Genomic DNA, 24230 nt, shown 5'->3' on the forward strand with positions numbered 1-24230 from the left:
TATGCATTTACTGTGACATGACGATAATGTGAAGGAATGGTATAGAGAACGTAAAAATAACGACAACTAAGAAATCTATGTCTATGATCTTATATGCGTATAATCTTTCATAATCTACGCATCAATCGTCGTAGACGCCCACGCAGCTCTTCCATTACTCTGTCGGATACCCCACTGCGTCTGTCCCGGCCATGCTGCCGCCGCCCGCCTATCATACTTTTCGTACCCTTCTTCATCCTCATCCTTTTTCGACAATGTGGGCATTCCGAGGGATCGTGAGATGAAGATGCTGTACAAGGTCATGTAAAAGTTGATGAACCAGGCTACTGTGACGGCCAGACATCCGACTACTTGGATGACCCTATTGAAGGAGCTAAACGTCAGGCTTTGTTTCCTGATGATATATATATATTATGGATAGAGAGAAGGCGATGGGATGCTTACTTGAACGTCTCGGATGGTAGTTGAGCGCCTAATTGGGCAGTAGCCATGAAGAAGCCAGTCAGGGGAAAAGTAAAACTCCACCACCCCATCGACCATTCGACTTTACGATCGAGTGCCTGCCCAAAGACCCAGATGGTCAGGGTGGAGAAAAGGATATAGAGAGCAAGACCCTAGACATCTTTGCTGTTGAGATTCATCCTTCTCATCGGTATTCAAATAAAACAAGTGAAACAGCATGACGTACGAGGAGGGTAAAGCTGTACCATACACTGACGACTTGGAATATCTGGCCTCCGTTTGAAGATGCAAGAATGTTGCTAGCCGGAAACGCGTCGACCGCGAGATTACCGAGATTTAAGAACGCTAGAACGAATAGGGTCAGCATGATGATGATGATAAATATTATCTTGACCGAAACTGAACTCACCAAAGGCAGTAAATCCTGGAGGCCCGACAGCGATCAAGTACCCGGGAAGGGAAGAGGGCGGTGGGTTGACGCGAAGCATGTTCCTCGCCATCCACACGGAGCATTTCAATAGGGAGAGCATCATCCCCATTCCTTGTAGCCAGTAGCTGATGATGATGACATAGCCGGCTTCCTGGAGGGGCAGTTTGTTGGCAAGCGCACTGCCAATGGTTCCGGAAAGCATGAGCGGCTATAGTGAGGCTTTATTTTTCAGTTTTGAAGAGGTGTCAAAATTATAGGCTGTATTTGATCCGACTCACGAAGAACAGCAAACAGTCTGCAGGGGTTATAGTATCCAGCTTACGCTGATGTCCCCGCAATGTACATTCGAGGATCAATGCGATCGCCAGACTACACCCTATATACATCCAGTACACCACGTACATCGCCCTCGTCAACCAGAACCCACAGTGAGGCACTGCATAGTCCATAATCCCGACAAAGAGCGTCGCTACCGCCAAAAGGATACAGGGGATGTACGTCCCATCCGAATGGTCGAAGAAGGAATCTTTGAAATTTGCCCAGTGGAAGACTGCACGGCAAGCCACGCCGATGACGTTGATGAAAAAGACAACGAGGTCGATCATGAAGAAGACGGTACCGATCTCGCGTTGGCCGTTGAACGGAAATTGGACGCCGCCTACGAGGATGGCGACGGCTCCTGTACCCATGTTGACTGTGAAGCAGCTGATACCGTTTTTTTTTTTCAGTCAGCACTGGATCCTTCCTTCCAAGCGATCACTGGGGTGGGCAGTGACGGAAAGGGGCGAGGGGACGTATGGCTTACTTCCAAGTCCAGAATTCACTTCTGGCTATCCATCCCCTCGGCTTGTAGTTCGGATCATTGACCTTTTGTGTATCAAGGTCATGACCTTTACTTTTTTCAAGTGCGGAATGATTATGATGATGTTCGTTGGTATGCGTTCGCTCTGGTGACCTTGATTGTCGAGCGGACATTCTACGTTGGGTATATCTTGATCTTTTCTTCCCTGTCACTTTTGCCGTTGGAATTGATTTTTAGACTGAAGTGATGGATTCGCATGTATCTCCTTGTTGTCTCTGGCGTCAGAGTTGTCTTTTATACATTTCGTTTGTAACGACATGAAAAAAGTCGAGAAAATGGGTAAAAATGACATCAATCTCGGCATAAAAACTGGGTTGATCTACGCTGTGAATGACGTGTGGAATGTCCGACGGCCTTGTTAAAGAGGGGAGGGGATAAAGTGTGTCGTCATCGCTTGGCGGACGCGGTGGCCGCCTTGTTCTCCACTTGCGACAGCTGCTCCTACTCGCCACCCCCCCCCCGCCACCCCCCCCGCCATGTCCCCCCGCCCCCCCCCACCAGGCAAGGCCCGCCTGCTCTACTGCAAAGCCCACGTGGCCATACACCCCACCGCGTTCAAGGGCGACAACGTCCCCGGCTACCTCGCCCTCGTAGAGCTGGACGCTGCGGCGAACGACGACGCGCAGAGGCCCGGCGTCGCGGGCGAGGGCGTACTTGTCACCTGGGTGCCGGACCAGGTGCTGGCGCGGATGGACGAGCAGGACAGGGAGGGGTACAGGCGCGTCGGCGAGCTTGCAGAGGGCGACAGGGAGGAGGACGGTGAGTGTGTGGGCGTGCTGGGCATGCGCTGACTGGGACGCAGGGTTTGTGTTCGTGTCTGTCCCCCCGCCAAAGGGCGAAAAGTATGCATTCTCCGTCCCAGTGACCGGTATCTACAGCATCCTCGTCTATCCGGTGCGTCGCTTGCTTTGCACTGGGGAGACGGCTCACCGCAGACGCAGCCCAGTTTGTCCCACTGGTACGGCTCAGCCACTATCAAGTAGGTTTTATCCCACACGGGCACACGCTGACCGCGACACTCCACAGTCTTACCGGCGGCGTCTCCCTCCCCACGCTCTACTTCCACGACGACGAGTCTCCGCTGCTCGCCTCGCCCAACCCCAGCCTCGAAAACGCCACACCCACCCCCCGCGCCCGGTGGGGATTCCCGCCTTTCCTATCCCTGCTCACCCACCGTGCCGTCCTTGTCCGCTCCAAACTCGTACACTCGCGCCAGGGCGCAGAACTGTGGCTCGTCAACCCGTCCAGAGCCGATCGAGAAGTCCATGAAGCAGGCGTCGACAACGACGAGCCCGAACCCGACGTCGTCCCCTCGCTCAAAAACAAGAAACCTTCTCCACCCACCAACTACCCGCCTAAACCTGATTACCCAGCCGCCTACCCGCAGTTTGACAGGCTGGACACGACGAACCCCAAACAGGCACTCCTCACTTCCCTATCCAACCTGACCAACCTTTCGCGCCGCAAAGCATCCCAGATCCTCTCCCACCCGCTCGCCCAGCCCGTCGTACCCCACCTCCCGCCGGCCGTACGTTCCCTCGTCAACGTCCCCGGCGAATGGGAACGTAACGGTCAATCGAACAGCAAATCCCTTTTGCAAAAGGGAAACGATGTGGCGAGCGAATTCGAAAGCGCGAGATTGTACTTGGCGAAATGGGCAAGGGTCGTGGCCGAAGAAGGCGAACGTGCCCGTCGATCTGAGCTTGCCGCCCAAGCCCGTATCCGCGGATCGCGCTCCGGACTTACCCCTATTCCAAGGGACGACGACGACGTGGAAGACCTCGGCTCATCGCTCGGCGTCTTCTCCCTCCTCCCTTCCAAAGCATACTCCAAACGGCCCGTTCCCTCGCCTACACGAACCCCACAAGACCCCATCACATTCCCCGAATGGGAAAAATGGGCAAAAGAAGGCAAAGACGAGCTGTTTGTGCGACAACAGATATTTAGGAGGGGGTTCTCCGATATGGAGGGTGATAAGCTGGCGAGGAGGGAGGGGTGGGAGGTTTTGTTGGGCGTTGTGCCCTGGTCGGTCGGTGGGTTTGGACCGGGTGAACAAGCTGTGGAGAAGAGAAAAAGGGAGAGGGAGGAAATGAGGCAGGGAAGGAGGAGGGTGTATGAAGGGCTGAAGAGTAAGTGGAGGGCAGAGTTTGGGGACGGGAGTGGGAATGAAACTTGGAAGGAGGAATGGCATCGGATCGACGTACGTCCCATGTCTTTTTCACAAACCAAAACGCTAACGGCGGGACACAGGTCGATTGTAGGAGGACAGATCGGAATCAACCGATCTACGCAGTCCCTACTACGCCGACTGTACCTCGAGCGTTGGGGGAAGAGGAAAACGGGAGAAAGAGTGAGAAGGGTGAATGGGAGGATGATGAAGAGGAAGGAGGTATGGCGAGTCTGAACCGTGAGTCCTTCCCTCCATCACAGATTAGTATGTATCAGGGACTGATGAGCTTTTTCGCTGGATATATCAACAAAACAGCACATATCGCCGCACTCCGTACCATCCTCATGACATACCACACCTTTTCCCCCGAGCTGGGCTACGTCCAAGGTCAGTTTTTTCATAAACCTTCCCGCTTAACCCCTAACGGTTTATCTTATTTTACAGGCATGTCAGATTTGTTGAGCCCGATATACGTCGTGTTCGATGCCAATGAGGGTGATGCCTTTTGGGGTTTGGTAGGTGTGATGAAGATGATGGTACGTCCCAAAAGTCTAGCAAGGCGATGAAAGAGAGAGAGCTAACATGAGAGGGAACGGCAGGAGAGCAACTTTCTGCGCGACCAAAGTGGGATGAAGAAACAGCTCTCCACCCTCCAACAACTCATCTCCATCCTCGACCCTGTGCTATACACCCACCTCGAACGCACCGACTCGCTCAACCTCTTCTTCACCTTTCGCTGGATCCTCATCGCTTTCAAACGTGAATTCCCATTCGACGCCGTTATCCATCTCTGGGAAGTCCTCTGGACGGGGTATTATTCCGAGAAATTCGTCTTGTTTGTGGCGATGGCGGTGCTGGAGAGCCATAGGGAGGTGATCATAAGGTATCTCGGAGAGTTTGACGAGGTGTTAAAGTATGCGAATGATCTTAGCGGTACCGTACGTCTTTTTCGTCCCCCCCCCCCTCTTCCGTTTTCCTAGCCCCGTGATAATGGCTGATGGCACTATTAGATCGACCTTGATACAACACTGGCCCAAGCCGAGGTCCTCTTCCTCAGTTACCGAGCGCTTGTGGAGGATCTTGATAAAGAGAATAATGAGATGGTTGGGTCGGATGATGGGTTACGACGCCGCACGACGACGACGACGACGATTGATCTGGCTGCCGATGGTCAGGGTAAAGGCAAAGACAAGGTTCCTGCAAAAAGTGAAGATGGGCTCGACGAGGGACTCGGCGAGGGAGATGGAGGGGAAAGGAAAGAAAAAATGGAAACAAGGGCGATTTCAGAAGAATTGAGAGAGTTGCTGGTCAGTTGGAAACCGGAGCATTGATCTAGTGTTTTACGATACTTTACATGTATTTAGTCACCAAGTCATTAAAAAGAAGAAAACTACTACGTTTCAGAACATGACACTAGAAAAAGCTCTTGAGACTAGACATTCTTCTTGATCATCATCAACACCAACGGCCAAGCTACATCAAAACTCCCTTTCCCATCTCTATCCACCACCCCTTCTTTTTCAAACGCTTCTTTAATCACCGCCATAAACCGATCTACCACATCCCCTTCTCCCGTCTTCACTTTTAGCTCCACCTTCCCCTTTGCTTCGTCTTGGGGGTTCGCCCTCCAATACTCGTGTGTCGCGGAAAACGTACGGAGATAGGCTTCAAGTTGCGCGAGCGTCCAATGTTGGCGCATAAGGAATGGGGATGAAGGGGTATGTCGGATTCGGACGGCTGTTTCCGGTGCCCACTCTGCCTCATACCATTCAAGCGTATCTGAAAAGGGCTTTGGATCCAGCGCCGGCTCGTCAATCATCATCACCGGTCGTCTCCCTACTACCCTCTCCACCTCCTCCACCTCCGCCCGCCTCGGCCCCGGCCCGGGTTTGACAGGAAATGGAACTCGATCCAATAGCCCTTCTACAATCCCCCTCCCCGGCTGGGACCAGTAGGGCCCAATCCCGTGGGGCGGAGGGGAAGAGGAAAAGCGAGTGAAAAGATGAGTGAGGTGGGGGTGCGATGGGAAGAGGAGTTCGGCGTAGCCCTGTTTCCCAGAATTTCCATATCCAATCAGAGAATAAAAGGGCAGGGAGGGGAGGGGAAGGAGCGTTAGTACAGATTAAAGGGCGGTACATAAAGAGGGCGGGGGGGGCGGGAAACATACGAGGTAAGCGACAGTCCCACCTGGTCTGACATGTTTAGTCAGCTGGGGCCATACTTTTGAATGGTCAAACCAATGCGCCGCTTGTCCTACGCCGCCATTCATCAGCTCACAAGGTGCAGTTCAAAAAAACAAGTAAGAACAAGCAAGAAGACAGAGGGCATAGTAAAAAGTGAACATACCGGCAACGACCAGATCCACACCGTGATCACCTACACCCACACCCGCATTATCCAGATCCTCCGCATTCCCTACTCTATATTCTACCTTTCCACCTCGCACAGGCTGCAAGCCAACTTGAACCATCTTCTGGGACGGATCCAACCCCAAGGTATGCTCGAAATGGGGTGCCAAGGTGGACGCTATGAAGCCTGGTCCACAGCCTAGGTCGAGGAGACGGGTGTTACCACCTTTAAGGCCGGAGCGGTTGGGTGGGAAGTGGAAATGGTAGGCGAGAATGATGTCGTATGCTTCTTGTGGGTATGATCTGTAAACATTAAAAAAAAATCATGAATATGTCAGCTGCATGCCTACTGCGGGGAGAAGAGAGAGGAGGAGAAATGCGACGAACGGTCGACAGCTGAGATATCTCTCGACGTCGAATGAGGAATCTGCAAAGCTCTTCATGGTGATTGATCTCTTGCTATAGCAGAGTGTAGTGGTGATAACCGACTTTGTGGATGTCTTGAGGAGGTGCATATCAACTGAGAGGATGGTGCATGGAGAATAGTTGGAAGATGGACAAGGGAATGTATGGTTCGTCGTGGACACAGCGGAAAGCAGCGAGCTGTGGCCGATTATACCGATATATCCGTACTCACATCCATTCTGTCCCTATAATCCATACTCTCCAGCCATAGATGGACATTGGATAAAGCTTTCGACTGTCGTGCCGGAAGTACAGAGCTGAACGAGACGAAGAACGCCAGTGTCGGGGCAACAACATCCAGCGACATTTTCTTTACACCTCCACATCCATCTCGCATTCTACTCTTTTCCCCATCACCATCGCAACCGCAAACATGGCCCCACGCGAGAGAGGTCTCACCAAACATCAGTACTCCGCTGGACTCACATACGTCGCTCAAAAACCCTCTTTCCTCCAAAACTTTGGTAAACCCCAAGCTCCCCCTCCGTCGTCTGCCTCTTCTCGAGGGGGGCGGGAGCCTCTGCCAGAACGCCCGGACAAAGGTCAGTGGGCGACTGGTAGCGGCGACGAAGCGGGGGAACGGGAAGATGACGACGATGATGATGAATGGGGAGATGTATTCGGGGGAGGAGGGGAAGAAGGACCCCAGGTGGTTGTTTTGAAGGAGGGAAGGCATTTGACGGCCGAGGAGATTAAGAGGGAAAGAAGAAAAGGTGAGTTCTAACCTCCTTTTTCGTGTTGGTATGATGCTCAGTGAGGTCGCTTTTGTCTAGCTGCTGGGCAGGACTCGCCTCCTCCCGAAGATCAGAACAAGGAGAAAAAAGACAAGAATGAGGAGCAAGTTACATCCAACGCCAATGCCCAACAAAAAGAAACCTCCAAGACCAGGATAATACCTAAACCCAATCCGAACAAACGCAGACTTGTAGGCAACGGAGGCGCTGAAGATGACAAGCAAGGACAAGAGAAAGAGACAGCTGCGACGGGAGGGGAGAAGAAGAAGAAGAAAAAGGCAAAGAAGGGGTTATTGAGCTTTGATGAAGCAGAGGGCGAGGCTTGATGAGTGTGTTCCGCCTGTATAATGTATAACATTGGTAGCTTATGGCATGATGTACTATTACCACCACTAGATGTACAAGTACAACTTTCCACTTACTCCCCCTTACCCTTCTTCCACTTACTCCCCTTTACCCTTCTTCCACTTACACTTCCTTATCGTTCCCTTTGCCCGTTTCCGAGGTATCCTCCCCGCTTCCGCTCCCGCTCGTGCTAGTACTATCACTTGAAGTATGGGCCGTATTGGTAGGAGGAGGCGCAGGAGGTGCCATCTGCCAAGCGGGTATCCCAGCTTTCCCACCCGCCCTCGGGCCTAGAAGGGCGTTCGCAGCAGCTGCAGTTGGTGTCGGTGCCGGGCTACCAACGTCGCTTCTACTTCCCGAGCCAGAGCCAGCGGCAGAACCGGTAGGAGGGAGTTGGGATCGAGAAGCAAGAAGCGTTTTGAGTGACCGGATTTCAGATTGGAGGTCTGCGAGAGCAGAAGATTGTGATTGCATGTGCTTCTCAATCATCTATTCCCTTGTTGTTAGCCTCTCCCAGATTTCTACCTCATCTTTCTCCAGCAAAGAGGATGAAGACATACCCTAGGAACCAACTCTTTCAAACTCTCCACCTCTCCCCTCATATCCCTCATCTCATCCCTCCACCTCTCTTCCCCCGCCTTTAACCCCTTTACCGCGCCTTCCACCTCTTCCACCACCTGATTCACTTTCTCCCGATCTTCTTCGATACTCACCTGGACCTTGGTCGTTTCCTCCGTCAACTCGTTCAGTAGACGCGTGGCTTCGTCATATTTGGACGTGAGTTCGGAAGAGGTGGATTGGAATGCAGTAGTAGACGGGGGTCGCAAGTGCGGGAGAAGGTATTTCTATATCCCATTCAATCACAATCATGGGACAAGGGGTAGGAGATGGTGTGAGTCACATGGCTGGGATTTGAAAAAATGACAAGGGACGTACGCGGGCAAGAGCTGTGAGACCATATACCACACCACCCGAGACCATCGCCATAATCTACACCCAACCATCCCATATCAGCTCTCCCGTCCTGATGCCCATAGACTTGACCATGGTGTGCTAGCATAGTGTGTATAGACTTACGAATAAATCTCTCCAATCCCTCTTTGGCGGCTCGGGCGGGGCATAAGTGTAGCCGTACCCATAGTTCGGAGCAGGTACACGCGGTCTTTCGGGTGGTCGTTCGTACACGGAAGACGGTCCTGTCCTTTCCCCTTCCGCTTCCCCTTCCCCCACCGCACCTTGCTTCCCAGAGCCAGCGGAAGACCCATACCCACTGCCCGCTTCCCGTATAGCCTGCTCAATTTCCTTCTCTGTAAGCCCTTTGGACTCGAGGAACTGGACACGCGAAGTAAGCGACGAGTTTTGGGTTTTGGGGTCGTTGAGGAAGAGGATGGCATTCTGGATGAGTTGCACTCTGTCCGGTGAGGTTGGGTCGGGCATTGTATTGAAGCGTGATAGAAAAGAGGAGAGAGGACAAGTGAAGATGCGCCGGGCAAGTAAACAACCGGTAAATATTTTTTTAAAGGGGGGGGAGCGCTCTGAACATTCGTTTCTTGTTTCTTAGATAGAGCATCGTTGCCAAATATTCGATACGTTTTTCCGGCATATAGAAAGTTCACTGGATAAAGATAAACCATGATAACGTAGGCATAGAAATGTTATCGATGCAAATGTTATGCATCTTCACTCATCTCTCACCTCAACAGCTCTTTGCTTAAAACCGCACCCTTCCTACCAAACAAAAAACAAATGTGCGAACTATTTATTGCTTCCATGATTGGAAGGAGATGAAGTTGTCAACTGACGAAGAAGCGGGCGCTATCAGCTCAGAGAAACGACTTGGCCTCTTCAACCTCCTCTTGAGAAAACACTTTGCTTTCGAATGAAGCAATGCGCGCTATATCGTCCCCACCTCCATATGTCTGGGAGCCTTCTTGAGGCCAAAAGAAAGAGATGACATGGCGGAGTACGTATTCAATAATCACAGAGGTTCGAGAAACTCACTGCCGATCCATTCATATCCAAGGCCCTCGGAGATCAAGCGACCTGGGTCTTCGTATTATCGCAATCATTTCACTTCCCGATGATCTCCATAGGGTGTCAGGAATAGAAGCCATCCATTTGCCTTTCGAATAGACCTCCAAAGAAGACTTTCGACACTCATACTTCTGCCCCAATGAAAAGGAGAAAGATGAACGAATGGATCTACTACAGCTTGCCGGTTTCTCCCGTCCAGCGGAGAAGACGTCATTACGTAAGCACCGGTTATATCCCCTGAACCCCGTGGGACCGACGTCGGCAACTGGAAAGCGACGAGTCAACCAAGCATCTGTTTCCCCGGTCTTTCCTTCAGCTTGTTTTGGTTCTGCATTTCTTTCCTGCTCCTGTTCTATAGACTATACAGCAACCACATCTTACAAAATGAGTGAGTCAGCGCTTCTGAGGGTTAATCCTCTTTTTGGTCGTGCGCTGGTGCGCCCGGAATGTGCCGAGCAGCTTGGCCATTAGACGGTACTGACGAGACACAAAACAGGTTTTACCAACTTCTGGGCTGGTGTTCCCGAGGGGTATGTTTGTCAACAACCTTCCAGCATGCACAGATTGCTGACAGTCATGGAAAATTTAGTCCTCCCGACCCCATCCTCGGTATGCGAATTTCTACCATGACGATCCACATCGGACCGAGCGCCCGGCAGCTGATTGACAATGTGGATAGGTGTGACTGATGCATTCAAGAAGGACACATCTCCAAAAAAGGTTAACCTTGGTGTCGGTGAGGACCAGTCTCTATGATGTGCTGCGCCAATTGCTGATTCAAGTTGTTGCTCTTGCTCTGTTGCATTAATCATCTTTGCCCTCGTTCCCCGTTCTGCCCCGATTCGCTCCGTAACATTATCTCCGGTCGCTCTTATCGCCAAACTATGAATACCCACCCCTACCTTTGATAAACTTATCTAAATATGTTGAATAGGCGCCTATGTAAGTCTTACTTACAGCTTCCCTACTTATTTTGAAATGGACTGACAACGCCTTAGCGTGACGAGGATGGCAAGCCTTACGTTCTCGACTCTGTCTTGAAGGCCGAAGACATCTTGCACAAGAAGAGGCTCGATAAGGAGTACCTTCCTATCACCGTACATCTCATCTTAATGGCATAGTGTGCTACACTGACGCGACTTTTATCTGTATAGGGTGCTGCCGACTTTATCAAGCTCGCTTCTGAACTCGCCTATGGCAAAGACTCCAAGCCTCTGCGGGAGGGTAGAGTAAGTCATTTCTATTGACCTATCCCATATTTATTCTAATCAGTTTGATCAGGTCGCTGTCTCTCAATCCATCTCTGGTACAGGCGCCCTCCGGATCGCTACTGGTTTCCTCTCCAGTTTCTACTCTGGCCCCAAGGTCATCTACTTGCCCAACCCCACTTGGGGTAACCACGTTCCTTTGGCCGAATCTGTCGGTATCAAGGTCGAAAGATATAGGTATTTTGACAAGAAGACAGTCGGTCTTGACTTTGAGGGCATGAAGGAGGACATCAAGGTAAGCCGAGATCTTTTTATCCGATAGATACAGTCACTGACGTTGACTGTATAGAACGCCGAATCCGGCTCTATTGTATGTTTATCGCAATACTCATACTCTTAGTAGACTGACGCAATGTCTACAGATTCTTCTCCATGCCTGTGCCCAAAACCCTACTGGTATCGACCCTACGCAGGAGCAATGGAAGGAGTTGAGCGATTTGCTCAAAGCCAAGAAGCATCTTCCCTTGTTCGACATGGCTTACCAAGGTTTCGCATCTGGCGACATTATCCGTGACGCTTTTGCCGTACGATACTTTGTTGAGCAGGGTCACCAGATCATCCTCTGCCAATCTTTCGCCAAGGTGAGTATCAATCATCTCCGTTTCTGTAGCTTTGCTGATGAATGATCAGAACCTGGGTCTCTACGCTGAGCGTGCCGGTACCTTCTCCATGGTCTGCGCTTCCCCCGAGGAGAAGGAACGGGTCATGTCCCAGATCAAGCGTGTCGTCCGACCTCTCTACTCTTCTCCCCCCATCCATGGTGCTCAGCTGGTTGCTACCATCCTCGGTACTCCTGAGCTTTACGACGAGTGGTATGTCACAGCAGCTGATAATGCACGCAGTACTGACGTTTACACAGGCTTACCGAGGTGAAGAAGATGGCTGACCGTATCATCGCCATGCGAGAAAAGCTTTACAACCTCCTCATTGAGCTCAAGACTCCTGGAGAATGGGGCCACATCAAGTCTCAAATCGGTACGTCCATTACACCGCTGTTTTTTTAATTTTTCTTCATCATACTGACAACAGAGTGTTTAGGCATGTTCTCTTTCACCGGTATCTCCAAAGAACAAGTCGACGACCTTGCCGAGTACGCTCACGTGTATATGACCAAGGACGGCCGTATCTCCATGGCTGGTTTGAACGAACATAACATTCAGTACTTTGCTGAGAGCTTGTCCAAGGCTGTCAAAGGCGAATTGAGGACCAAGTCGGCACTTTAGAAGGATGATGATGGATTTGTAAGAAGTTATGACAAGAAGCTTAAATATGCACTGTGATGTGGAAAATACTTCTTTTAACATGCTGGTTATCTAGCATATATCTAACTAATGATTTTTTTTTTACTTCTTCTGATTTTGGTTCGTTACTAGCGGAGTTCATATCTCCCAAGTCAAAGCAGTTTTTAAGGAAGTTGAGTGTACTTCAAGTGCGCAGCCTACGACAATCATAGTCAGTTATGTGGTTGCGGGCATATTGTGATAGAAACTGACTGTCGTAAGCAAACCATTATCTGGCTTACCCTCAGGAAGGTAATGAGGGTCTCTACCAAAGCGGTTGTAAGGGAATCCATAGTCAAATTTATAAGCGTTGTTGAGCCTGTCCATTTGCTTATCGGTGAGGGTGATTTTGAGAGCCTAAAATCATTGTGAGCTTGTCGGCCTTTGGTTCACTGGAAAGAATGTGAAAGAAAACACACCTCAATGTTAGCCTTGAGGTGCTCGGGGTTGGTACCGCCAACGATAGGGTAACAGTCGGTAACTGTCTGCCTGGCCCATGCCATTGCAACTACACATAACTCATCAGTCCTTGCACTCGTAACAGCTCAGCAGAGGCTTGACTCACTACTGGCAGGTTTGACATCGTCACCGATCTCTTTGGCAACCTCGGATAGAGCTTCAGAGATCTTGATGTCCTGCTCGGTGGGAGGTGCATTAGCTCGCCACTTGTCCTTGTTCTGGAGTTCCTCGGGCGATTTGAATTTGCCCTGACCGAGAACACCCCAAGGCGCTATGAAGGAGAAAATAACGTATTAGTGAACTGGTACTTGGGAAAAAACAGGAAACGATAGGTCTTACCGATGCTCATACCGTTGGCACGAGCCATAGGGATGATGTCCCGCTCCAAATCCCTAACACCGAGGTTCCACAAACCTTGGTAGACAACAAATTGGGCGAGGCCGTGGTGACGGGCATACTCGTTGGCCTGGGAGACGATCCAGGCTACAAATCCGCCATAGTCAGCAAACAGACAATACTGAACAAGGTCGATGTGAAATGAATGAAGACGTACCAGGGGTATCAGAGATACCAAGGTAGAGAACCTTGCCGCTCTTGACGAGGTCGTTTAAACTCTGCATCAACTCGGGAATGGACGTGGAGTAGTCCCACCAGTGGACGTAGAGAAGGTCGATGTAGTCGGTACGGAGCTTCTTGAGAGAGTCTTCTACCTGGCAAGCAAGAGTCAGTTCAAGATCTAAAACAGGCATAATAGGTGATTAACAGAGTGGCGAAGACTCTTCCTGTGGTTACCAACGAAGTTGGCACCGATACCCTGGAACTTGCCCTCTTTCCTGTCAAGGCAGAAGGTGGTGTACTTGCTATTTACGGTACGAGAGGAGCTGTCAGGGAGAGGTTATGTCAGGAAAGAAAATAGCGACGAACGTAGCAAGAACAATTTCATCCCGAATGCCTCGCTTCTCCATCCATTCACCAATAATCATCTCAGACTGCTCATGTTGGTAGTTGTTGGCAGTGTCGATAAAGTTACCCCCAGCCTCATAGAAAGTGTCGAGGAGTTTGCAAGCCTCCTCAAAGTTAAGGGCGCCACCCATGAAAGGGGTCCACTGGTCACCGATGGACATCGCACCCAAGCAGAGAGGAGAGACTCGGACTAGAGGAAAGACATTAGTATTGGGCTGATATGAGAGATGCCTCATGATCTACTTACCAGCGGCAGTAGGAGAAAGAAGCCTGTATCGCTCAAGCTCCGTTCTGGGCTCGGGGACAGGAGCAAAAAGATCGGCCATGCCTACATAACTTGTAAGCTGTTGTCGACTTTGATTCTTTATCGCCTGATCGACGTACTGAACTTGGCATTGGGGTCAGCGGGGGTGAAGTCAGTAGAAGAGGTGAGGGCAGGTCGAGGCATATTGATTGGACTTGACTGTTCAGTTAGAGTTAGATTAGAATAGAAACGGAAGTGCTCATGGTTATTCTGACGAGATCTAGAATATATATCATTTCCGATCTCATGGACCACGTCACCTGAGAGGTACCCCTCCCGGCCAGCCAGTCCGCACCATGGCGCTGCTGCCCTGTCTGTCGTTATCGAGATCGAGCATGACACATTCTGCATTTGCGATCTCGTTGGTAAGGTGGAGGAGTGGAGGTCGAGTGGAGGTTAAATGATTGGAATATGCGGGAAAGAGGTGGAGGCGGAGAGGAAAGTGGAGACAAAATAGTGGAGGCTGGTGGAGGTCTCATGTTACTTCCTCCGTCAGGACTCCCTCAAATCCCAAAAATAGAAAATTGGCCGTCGGCTGGTGAGAAATGCGTGCGGCCGACCTCGTTTTGATCGGTGCAGTACCCATCCTTAAATAAAGAGAAAATGAACTGCTTGCAGTTATCATCGCGTCAATCATCGCGCAGTGTCGAAGTCAACAGCAAGGTCTCTCTGTTCGAGCTTGATGGGATGATAAAAACCTGGATTCGAGATCCAAAGTCGGTTTAAAGAAGGTTATCTAAGGATTCGAGATCTGCCCAAATATGCGGACCACCACTGTCTGTAAGGAAGGTGACTGGCAACCTAAATAAATGCATTCAAAAGGGTTCCGGATCTGCCCAATAGTCCTGATTTGTAGTAAAGTTCCCTGGATCTCAGGAACATGACTGTAGCAAACAAAAGCTCCTTGAAGTCCTTCCCTTCGTATATTTTCCACCGCTAGACTCTATGCATGGTTTTAAGCTTGTGTCCACCATGTTTTATATGGCCGAGATGCATATTGTACCATGACAGTAAAGCACGAAGAAGCCAACCGACTGCCATCCTCCTTCAATAGTGGGTGGCAGCCAATGGCCGATCGAACCACTTCAATCGGAAAACCGTCGTCTGTTTGAGCATGATGATGACAACTTCAGGCGCCCCCTCTTCGCCTCAAGAGAAAGAAACTACCTTCAGGGACCAATACCAGACAGCAACAAGGCAAGACAATCTATTCAATCTTCATGCCACGCAAACCGGGTCCAACAGAACACGTCTCGCCATCTACGTACCGCATCATTTTCCCAATGGGGATTATGATGGGCGGTTGAGGGACGCTGACGCGCAATGTAGTAATGGTGGTGGTATAAGAATAGGCATTGCATATGGGTGGTAACATGATCTGGATTAAGAAATGTAATCGACTGTGGTTTGTTAGCGTCTCTCCTTATTGTCGTTGACAGTCCCTAGCTTGAGCACAGTGATTCTCAATGTCATTTATCTTCGTAGATGCGTAAAAATGCATGGCCGGGTACCCATAATCCTTATTCGTAGTACATTTGCTGCCGCGTCACTTCGTCCTCCATGCCTTCCTCTTCTCCCGAGCTCTTCCTGATCACTCCTTCCACCATACGCCAAAATCCTTGCTCTTCTTCCGCCTCATTCAATAATTCGTACATATCTTTCAGCACTTCCAGCTTTGCCACCACCCTTTCACTATTGAGACTTCTGTTGATTGCTATAGGGCATGCTAAGGGATCGACAACCGGTTGAGCAAGGCGCAACCACGCCATAGCTTTCTCTTCTTTCTCTTCTCCTTCACTTTGACCAACAAATTGTCGCCAAATATTATTGAGACCGCTCCCAATTTTGCCCGCTATCTTGGCCCTCACATCATCACCGGTCTCTCTCCATATACCTTTCGGCTCCAAGCTCAAGCTGGCAAGAGCAAGGCCACCGTTTTGAGGGTGCAACCCTAACTGAGTAAGAGACTCATGGAGCTTCACAGCCGTTTCGTCGATACTCTTCAACTGCTCTTGGGAAACATCAGGGCGTGTCTTTTGGAAATACGACGCAAGTCCGTTGTGTGCATGAGGATGGGGCACGTTGTGGGGATTCGACTCGGAATGGGCATGATATAAACCTGGAGTATGGGTACCAGGTGTGATTGGTGCCGTGGCGGGGCGAGAGTATTGAGCCCAGTAGGCATCTTCGGCGCCAACGTGGTCGCTTTCATAATCAGGTTCTTTGGTGTCGAACAAGGGTTCGTCGTCAAACGCTGACCAATAGCCTGCTGGGGCAGCATACGGATCGTCGGCTTCGTCGTGTGATGGTTCTGGCATGTGGTGTACTGGTGGAGGTAATAATGCTGGTGAGGAGAACCAGATATGCTCGCTTGTTGATGGAATACGGGCGGAGTGATAGACCCACCCTCTACCTTCGCTCCCTTCACTCCCCCCTTCCCATTCAAACCAGACTTCGACTCCTTCACCGCCTTCTTCTCGCTCGACGATCATCCTCGCAAAGACATCTTCGCCCTCCCTGGCATATTGCTTCTCCGACCACCTATGACCTCTTGACAACTCTCTCAACCGACTAGATATAGGCTGTTCCTCAGACGAAGGAAAAGGCGAGAGATGAGCGTCGAGATCAGAAGGTGATGGGGGAAGATACGTGAGGCGTTGTAAAAGAGATTTTGAGAGCAGAGGTTGGGGGAGAGGGGAGGGAGGCAGCAGGTGCGGTAGAAGCTCCTGAATGACAGCTGGAGAGAGCTCAGGGACGGACATTGGCGTATGCAGGTCACTGGAAGTTATGTTCAATTTGTAAGTCGACGATGCGATCGGAGATGGCCCACCATTCTTTTTTTGTACTCGGACACTCGGATGTAGCCAACTGCCGGGCCAAGACCACATTACGTAAGTTACGGGAACCAATAACCGGCCGGCAAAACCAGAATAGCAGTTCAAAGTCATGGCGTAGACGGTAATTGTTTGTCTTATTTTTGATAAGCCGAACAAACGCGAAAACGAGATTTACAAACGCACTACAAGTGATTGGGGATTGGGAACAAATATCAAAGCTTCAAATTACAGAGAGCTGTCTGGCCGACAGACATATGCGGAGTATAAGCAGAAAGACGCCGCAATAGATCAAACCAGGTACTATCGGTGCCGCCATGAGGAGTATTCGTCGTTTGCTCTCTCGTCGACTATTATCTACTACGGCTTGCCTTGCCGCCAAACCTCCAGTAAAGCTCCTTCATATCCCAAAGCTTGGCTCAGAATCTGAACATCTACTGGCAAGACAATGGGTGGATGCGTTTACGCCAGAAGATATACCGAAGGAAGGCTGGGTGGCCACAAGGAGTCGGTCCAGCGGTCCCGGTGGTCAGGTAAGATCCTCTGCATTGACGGGCCTTTCCACAATGGGCTGATGTAGTCATTAGCATGTAAATAAGACGGAATCAAAGGTTACTATAAGATGTGATCTAGATCAGGCTGTCGGTCGGTGGTTACCCAAGTTCATCATGTCAGCTTTAACGAAATCTGTACGTCTCTCCCTGCGCTCGGCAACACACCATCAATTTACCTTGGAGAAGACGCATTACCATCACTCCCCACCGTCACTCCTCATCACCTCTCAGACAACACGGTCGGCTTCTCAAAATCAAGCTAATGCTCTGAGTCTCTTACATCAAACTATCGTCTCGTCAGCCAACTCTCTCATCATAAATCCCACCAGTCCGGAACAGAAAGAACGAGTCAAGGAACTGGAGAAGAAAGAAAAAGAAAGAAGAATGGAGATGAAAAAGAGAAGAAGCATGAAAAAAGCTAGTCGAAGGGAATAAGCTTGCTTCAACAGCAGAGATTTGAGCATCTGCATCGATAGAAACGGTGTGTTTGTATGTACATGCATGTATAAGTATGACAAGGCAAATCCCAGATACGACAGATACAACGGTGAACGAGAAGGTACAATAGTCTATTTGCTCATACGATACCCCTTTTTCATTCAGTCACAAGTGCTTCATCGTCCACGTCGGGCGCCATATGCGACCCACGACCCAGATTCTGCAAGCCCAAACTATTCTCTTTTTGCCCTCCCTGCGTTGATATTCGCGTCTTCGACCCTTCCCTTGAAGGGCTTTCAACAACGTACTCACTGGCCCTGTATGCCGTTTCAACAGTTTCAACATTAATAGCTGTCTCGATCATTTCTTCTCTTTTTGGTAAGATGCTTCGTACGACGATATCACCCAACACGCTCGAAACAATGCCGGTCAGAGATCTTGTTAACCAGCCGAACCGCTTGGCAAATGGCACAAAAGTTTCGACGGCATCGCGTAGGTCTACTATATCTCTGATATATGTCGCCTTGCCTATTGAGAAGCCAGGATAAGCTTCTGGGGGAATTACTAGGAGAAGTAGACATACCGACTTCATTCATTTCTACTACTGTCGTCATCGGCAACTTCCACTTCAAAACCAGATCTAATTCACTTGCTAATGTGCCTACCAAACGTCTCACGAAAGTCGGAGCTGGAAGACTATGCAAGGCTCCGGGGAGATGAGCAGAAGATGGTGAAGGGGTAGATAATGGCGATGGGGAGGAGAATGAAGGAGTGGTGGGTTCGCTTGGAAGAGGGCGCGTTAATGATGGGAGCAGGTGAAGAGATATTATGCTGGGAGTTGTCAGCTTGCGGTTGAATGTCAGTGAAAGAAGTGTCTTACTGGTCTATCATAGCCAAGCGATATCCGTCTACTTCGTGTCAGAGAGTAATCCCATAATAGTAATAATGAATTTACCATAACATTCCATTTCGCCAATCTCACTACATTCAGCCCTGACTTCCCACACCTTCCACCAACCATCTTCTCCATCTCTTTCAGTGGGCGCACACATAGTTGCCAATGATAACCATGCTGCTTCGATTCCAAAAGCCCCTCCCTGGCCTATACCGCCCCTACTTCTTGCTCCAAACCTTCTTTCTCCAAATGTATCCCTCTTACGAAACCTAGGAATGGGATCAGCTTCTCTGGGAGTGACATTCACTAGTCTGAGCATAAAGGCCGATGTCAATGATCGAGCGTGTCGAATTACCGCGGAAGGAGTCAGACTTGGAAGAGTTAGGGTAGAAAGGAGGTGCAGTAGGCTGAAGTGGGAAAGAAGTGATGAGCGTGAGGTCAGTCGGACAAGTGGGGTGTCATAAACTAAAGTTTGTTATCAGCTATAGCGATGAGGTCCGGAATTTTTATGGGAAAGGTACTAACCGCAATCACCCTCAAAATACTGCTCTATTACCTTTCTCAGACTCCCTACCTTTTGTTCCCAGCTTTTATTACCCCCCTCTTGGTCCAAAGGTTCCTCTCCAAGGTAAAGACCACGGTGTATATCTGCAAGAGCGTCCATTATGTCCATTTCAGTTGGATTGGGCGATGGCGTCCGAGCTCTTCCTTGAAATCGAGGTTGAAACGCAACAACCTGTTGATCTTTGTCCAAAATTATTGAAGTCGAGAGTGCTTCTTGAATCTGGAGCTCTGTGCCGTCGGAACTCAAAGATCCTGTAGAGTTCGTCTCGCCGCCAAAGAGTATCCCACTTCTTGACCTGGAGTGCAGATGCTCACGCCCATACGCGACTCTACGCCGATGTTCACTTCCCTCACTTTGTCCATGGCCATGCCGAGAAGATCTCGAAGTCTGTCTGGAAAGCGCTAAGCTCGTTCCCAAGTTAAGCGTCGCCGGTGACGATGCGACAGAAGTTGGTGGGAAGAAGAAGCGGGGTTGCTGAACTTGCCGGTTGCTGGGAGTAGACATATCTCTGGAAAGGGGTTTCGTCGAACAAATAGTGCTGTTGTGATGAGTGATGGTTGGTGATTAATGTTTGTCAATCGCAGAGCAGTGCGGAAGGAGCAAGAATGTCCCCAAACTTGGTGATCTTCTTTGGGATTTGACCTTGTGATGACGCTGGCGGCCGCCGGTGACTTACCTCTTCTTCTGCCACATCATCTCGGCGTCGGCTACAGCCTAATAACTTTTGTTGTACATATTTTTGCACAAGTACGCCTTTACTTTCCCGCCATGCTGAAGATTGCTTGGTGGTTAGGATACCCGTAATTATAATGAAAAATGAAGAAAAAGAATAAAATATTTCATGCTTGGTTGTTCATCATCGCGCGCATTTTGGACGAAGCCATCTTCAGTAGTTATATAGGGGCTGTTGTTGTCTATTAGTCATATTTATCCGATACTCGAGGCCGCGGATTCGATACTTTTGCTTTTGTAACCACCTGTCTGCTGGTCGGCGTCTGGCTTTGACTTGCGGCTTGTTTGTTTGTTATCTCATTTCGGGGGACGAACTGAAAGGAGAATGAAGGGTGAAGTACGACCCCTGATTTATCGGATGAGCATCATCGACAAATGATATTGATTTGATAAGCAGTCAGGGGTGAAAAATATGGTTGCGGATAAAACCTACCCTTCATACTCGACTTCCGCTGATTGCTCCCTCGGAATATCTTCGGACAACACAATACCTACAGTACACACACACGACTTACACACACCCCCCAGAACCAACCCCCTTTCCCTTGCGTCCTCATCATTGCAACATACATTTACCAATTTGCCATATCGATGGCCACGGCCGAAGACCGAGTGACGAGTGATTGTACAGCGATTATTTGTCTGTCGATCCCATCCGCCGCTTCCTGATGAACGATTTATCCGTAAACCGTTTGTCCGACCCGTTGCCTACCTATTAGTACATTTTTGGACCTTCGTGGCCTCAACTGTTCACCTCCACCATGGCAGGCCTTAAAAAGCTGCGTCATCGATTGCCGAACTCCACTTTTTTTTAAGTTTTGCTGTAGGGTTTAGAGGGAGACGAACGATAAAAGGTAAACATGGCAGCGAACAGTGGACGGCGAAGCGATGATAGCTTAGCGTTGTCCGCAACTTGCGACCTGCAAGCCGTTACAGACAAACTCATAGGGCACTGGTACTGCATCGCATTCGGTTATTATAGCAGCAGCTCATCTGAAGAAAACACGATACAATTGTTGAGCAAATGTCAAGGAACGCCCCAAACGTCACAAACCTCGTGCTGGGCTCCTTTTTCCGGTCCATTCTGTATATGGTTTTTGTATCTGACATCCGCTAAAGAGCCAACCATTGGAAATGGGCGCTTTGCACTGGTCCGTACTCATTATTCGGAGATTAATTACTGAAGGAAGACTACAACAACACAGTGCGTATCTATAGACTGCACAACAAAGTTGATATTCAATGATTTTCCCAGTTTGCCTTTTCATTTCGTCTCTTCTACCATTAGTACCTGTTGATCTTGATTGTGTTCGTTAAACATCTCTTTCACATCTGCATCTCCGTCAGCTGCCGGTGCATTCACCCACCCCGTCCGGCCACGAACCTTTTTGAGCAAACAGTAAAACACCTGGTATTTTACAACGCTTTACAACAGTTTCTTCTCATTCCTCCCTTGATTATATTCCTCTTTTGATGTCTCACCGATTAACTTCTTCTACTTCGGCCAATTGGGGTCCAAGAGGATCAATCTCTTCATTTGCGTCAGTATCAACAGCCAACCGATATGGGCCTTCAGCAACTCCAACTAGTACTTTGTCGACAGTTCCCCTCAATGTACACTCACCTCATCAAGCAGCACTTCCAACAGACGATGATGACGATTTAGACGATAGTCTCCACACATTCACCCCGAAAGAATACAGAGAGCATTACATCTCCTCTCGTTTCAACTTGAAGTCTTGGCGAGGTTGGACTAATGCTTTGACTCTAGTGGTCTTAGCAGGTGGGGCTGTAATGCTTTTTGCCGGTTACCCGATTATATCTTTTTATTATGGTGACAGCAACTCGTCGGGCGGGAATACATCTGGCTTCAATCTCGGCGGTATCAATGCAAGTGGGCAGTATCCAGAAATACCAGGACTACCGTCTTTGATCGACCCTGATACGCCGTCTTGGGCCTATTCCAGAAAGGGGTCAGATGACGAGGACTGGGAATTGGTGTTTTCAGACGAGTTTGAGAAGGAGGATAGGACCTTTTTTGAGGGAGACGATCCATTCTGGACAGGCATGGATATTCATTATTGGGTAACTGGGTACGTGCATTATTTTCAACAAAGAGATGTTTACTCGATTAATATGGGTTCAGTGATTATGAATGGCTTGATCCCTCCGCTGTGACGACAAAAGACGGTCACCTGGTTATCACTATGACTCAAGAACCAATTCACGATCTCAACTTCAGGTCGGGAATGATTCAATCTTGGAACAAGTTGTGTTTCAACAAGAATGCTATCTTCGAAGTTTCAGCCAGTTTCCCCGGTACATCTGAAATTGGAGGGTTCTGGCCCGGTATTTGGACGATGGGTAACTTGGGCAGACCAGGATATGCCGGGACGACGGACGGAACATGGCCGTGAGTATCACTCGGATCGTACCATAAATCCGAAATGCTTAATTTGCCAAAGGTATTCTTATGACTCTTGCGATGTCGGCACATTACCCAATCAAACATGGGTGAATGGGACAGGTCCTATAGCAGCCCTCACGACCGGATCCAACGGCGGAGCTCTATCATATTTGCCTGGCCAACGACTTTCGGCTTGTACCTGCCCTGGTGAAGACCATCCCGGACCCGATATTACCGTTGGTCGAGCAGCTCCTGAGATCGATATGGTCGAAGCCCAGATCGCCATCGCAGAAGGAGAAGGACAAGTATCTGCAAGCCTACAGCTTGCCCCCTTCGATGATTATTACCAGTTCGACAATTCAACCCGATATGCCACGATCTACGACAATGATCTGACCTATTTCAACACGTATCTGGGTGGTACTACACAGCAATCAGCCTCTGGCCTCACTACCGTCCCTTCCAAAATCTACTACGATCAAGATGGTGAAAGCAAACAGTTTGTAATGTTTGCCATGGAGTACCAGGCATTCCCGGATGATCGAGATAATGCATATATCACTTGGTGGGCGGATAATAAAACGTCTTGGACACTTCGTTCGGGCGCTATTGGTCCCAACGAGAGGACTGAGGTCAGTAGGCGACTTATACCTGAAGAACCTATGGCTATGGTACGTACACTTCGGAACGTGGGCTACGCGTGCACAGACTGACATTCATAACCTAAAGGTCATGAATCTTCATTTGGTACACTAATTCGTATGAGACTACATGTGGCCTGTGCTGATATCTTATCTTATGTAGTCGAATGGCTTCCAGGCTGTCGACTTTAATCACCTCACCTGGCCAAACTATCTTCGAATCGATTACGTTCGAATCTACCAAAAGGCCGACCATATCTCTCTTACTTGCGACCCTGAAGGTTGGTAATATCAATTGCTAGGAGTCAAAGTTTAGTATTGATATCTTTATTCCCCAGATTATCCGACGGCCGATTACATCGAAGATCATATTGAAGTGTACAGCAACCCAAACATCACCACGTGGAAGGAAGGCGGCTATTCATTCCCCAAAAACAGATTGAAGGATGAGTGCTAAAGAAGCACACTCTTTCTCTTGTCGATCATTGATATCGACTCGCTTCGCATATATATACCCTCATTTTTGATCTCTGACATGGACAATGGACAACAATTGTTAGTTCGGACAACATAACGGACAGTGGTTCAGTTCGGGCAACAAAACGGACAATCAAGGTTAATCTAGGTAGACTTTTTAAAAGACCATTTTTTGCATTGTGACATGGCTATGCATTTGGATGACCTCTTGAAGATAAGAAGGTAAATATTTGCCATAATTCAACGTTTGTTATTCGTTCTTCTGAGAATAGAGTGTCACGGGCGTCACGTCAGTCAGCGTAGCTGCCCGGCGCTCAACTCGGATGATGTAGAACTCGACGAATGAAAGTGAAGGATTCACGCCTAGCAGAGCCGGACGGAAGAATTGCCAGGCTGACGGAACAGAAGCTGGACTTAGAGGGAGGAATAGCCAGGGCCTGAAGGAGCAGGAGCTGGACTAAGGGCTGACTGAAGCGACTTAAAAGAAAAGAATGCTCGGAGGCAAGGTAGTGAGAAAGGACAACAGTATTGATTTTCTGGGGACTATGAAAACTACGAAAAGC

The 24230-nt window shown here is 49.4% G+C and overlaps 11 protein-coding genes across 11 annotated transcripts; 5 read left to right on the forward strand and 6 right to left on the reverse strand.

Moving 5' to 3' along the window:
• Position 1: 1 nt before the first annotated feature.
• On the reverse strand, positions 2–2186 carry CNM00310 (conserved hypothetical protein). Its single transcript, XM_024658251.1, has 6 exons — positions 1698–2186; positions 1171–1597; positions 872–1100; positions 689–807; positions 445–614; positions 2–361 (listed from the first exon to the last, which is right to left on the reverse strand). Exons 1-6 carry the CDS (start codon positions 1865–1867, stop codon positions 115–117), a joined length of 1362 nt encoding a protein of 453 aa, XP_024513977.1. The 5' UTR covers positions 1868–2186; the 3' UTR covers positions 2–114.
• A 56-nt stretch (positions 2187–2242) lies between these two features.
• Positions 2243–5273, forward strand: CNM00320 (Rab GTPase activator, putative). Its single transcript, XM_024658252.1, has 9 exons — positions 2243–2513; positions 2557–2648; positions 2696–2733; positions 2781–3954; positions 4005–4161; positions 4240–4311; positions 4369–4460; positions 4524–4862; positions 4935–5273. Exons 1-9 carry the CDS (start codon positions 2444–2446, stop codon positions 5253–5255), a joined length of 2355 nt encoding a protein of 784 aa, XP_024513971.1. The 5' UTR covers positions 2243–2443; the 3' UTR covers positions 5256–5273.
• Positions 5274–5281: 8 nt separating this feature from the next.
• CNM00330 (trans-aconitate 3-methyltransferase, putative) lies at positions 5282–7516 on the reverse strand. Its single transcript, XM_024658253.1, has 4 exons — positions 6660–7516; positions 6271–6575; positions 6092–6177; positions 5282–5971 (listed from the first exon to the last, which is right to left on the reverse strand). Exons 1-4 carry the CDS (start codon positions 6785–6787, stop codon positions 5357–5359), a joined length of 1134 nt encoding a protein of 377 aa, XP_024513981.1. The 5' UTR covers positions 6788–7516; the 3' UTR covers positions 5282–5356.
• Positions 6121–9432, forward strand: CNM00340 (hypothetical protein). The gene is made up of 3 exons (XM_024658254.1): positions 6121–7450; positions 7511–7800; positions 7868–9432. The coding sequence occupies exons 1-2, from the start codon at positions 7111–7113 to the stop codon at positions 7795–7797; spliced, it is 627 nt and encodes a 208-aa protein (XP_024514017.1). The 5' UTR covers positions 6121–7110; the 3' UTR covers positions 7798–7800; positions 7868–9432.
• CNM00350 (conserved hypothetical protein) lies at positions 7809–9407 on the reverse strand. The gene is made up of 4 exons (XM_568374.2): positions 8894–9407; positions 8753–8806; positions 8377–8661; positions 7809–8305 (listed from the first exon to the last, which is right to left on the reverse strand). The coding sequence occupies exons 1-4, from the start codon at positions 9251–9253 to the stop codon at positions 7940–7942; spliced, it is 1065 nt and encodes a 354-aa protein (XP_568374.1). The 5' UTR covers positions 9254–9407; the 3' UTR covers positions 7809–7939.
• A 732-nt stretch (positions 9433–10164) lies between the features above and the next one.
• Positions 10165–12419, forward strand: CNM00360 (aspartate transaminase, putative). The gene is made up of 13 exons (XM_568366.1): positions 10165–10238; positions 10347–10380; positions 10440–10459; positions 10530–10586; positions 10785–10792; positions 10849–10947; positions 11005–11079; positions 11132–11353; positions 11408–11428; positions 11481–11699; positions 11749–11930; positions 11978–12093; positions 12157–12419. The coding sequence occupies exons 1-13, from the start codon at positions 10235–10237 to the stop codon at positions 12339–12341; spliced, it is 1242 nt and encodes a 413-aa protein (XP_568366.1). The 5' UTR covers positions 10165–10234; the 3' UTR covers positions 12342–12419.
• Positions 12200–14309, reverse strand: CNM00370 (Aryl-alcohol dehydrogenase, putative). The gene is made up of 10 exons (XM_568365.1): positions 14205–14309; positions 14068–14148; positions 13782–14010; positions 13621–13717; positions 13411–13567; positions 13197–13340; positions 12964–13128; positions 12818–12906; positions 12612–12755; positions 12200–12556 (listed from the first exon to the last, which is right to left on the reverse strand). Exons 1-10 carry the CDS (start codon positions 14266–14268, stop codon positions 12524–12526), a joined length of 1203 nt encoding a protein of 400 aa, XP_568365.1. The 5' UTR covers positions 14269–14309; the 3' UTR covers positions 12200–12523.
• A 1295-nt stretch (positions 14310–15604) lies between these two features.
• Positions 15605–16932, reverse strand: CNM00380 (hypothetical protein). Its single transcript, XM_568364.2, has one exon. It carries the CDS (start codon positions 16884–16886, stop codon positions 15645–15647), a length of 1242 nt encoding a protein of 413 aa, XP_568364.2. The 5' UTR covers positions 16887–16932; the 3' UTR covers positions 15605–15644.
• A 188-nt stretch (positions 16933–17120) lies between these two features.
• CNM00390 (expressed protein) lies at positions 17121–18032 on the forward strand. The gene is made up of 3 exons (XM_568363.2): positions 17121–17491; positions 17546–17647; positions 17699–18032. Exons 1-3 carry the CDS (start codon positions 17276–17278, stop codon positions 17945–17947), a joined length of 567 nt encoding a protein of 188 aa, XP_568363.1. The 5' UTR covers positions 17121–17275; the 3' UTR covers positions 17948–18032.
• On the reverse strand, positions 17998–20190 carry CNM00400 (expressed protein). Its single transcript, XM_024658255.1, has 5 exons — positions 19371–20190; positions 18906–19310; positions 18831–18858; positions 18534–18781; positions 17998–18478 (listed from the first exon to the last, which is right to left on the reverse strand). The coding sequence occupies exons 1-5, from the start codon at positions 19912–19914 to the stop codon at positions 18108–18110; spliced, it is 1596 nt and encodes a 531-aa protein (XP_024513996.1). The 5' UTR covers positions 19915–20190; the 3' UTR covers positions 17998–18107.
• Positions 20191–20446: 256 nt separating this feature from the next.
• On the forward strand, positions 20447–23872 carry CNM00410 (beta-glucan synthesis-associated protein, putative). Its single transcript, XM_024658256.1, has 7 exons — positions 20447–21346; positions 21398–22235; positions 22289–22555; positions 22608–23220; positions 23279–23296; positions 23354–23471; positions 23529–23872. The coding sequence occupies exons 2-7, from the start codon at positions 21616–21618 to the stop codon at positions 23645–23647; spliced, it is 1755 nt and encodes a 584-aa protein (XP_024513970.1). The 5' UTR covers positions 20447–21346; positions 21398–21615; the 3' UTR covers positions 23648–23872.
• Positions 23873–24230: the final 358 nt, after the last annotated feature.

Source organism: Cryptococcus neoformans, assembly GCF_000091045.1.
Source record: "Cryptococcus neoformans var. neoformans JEC21 chromosome 13 sequence".
NCBI lineage: Eukaryota > Fungi > Basidiomycota > Tremellomycetes > Tremellales > Cryptococcaceae > Cryptococcus > Cryptococcus deneoformans.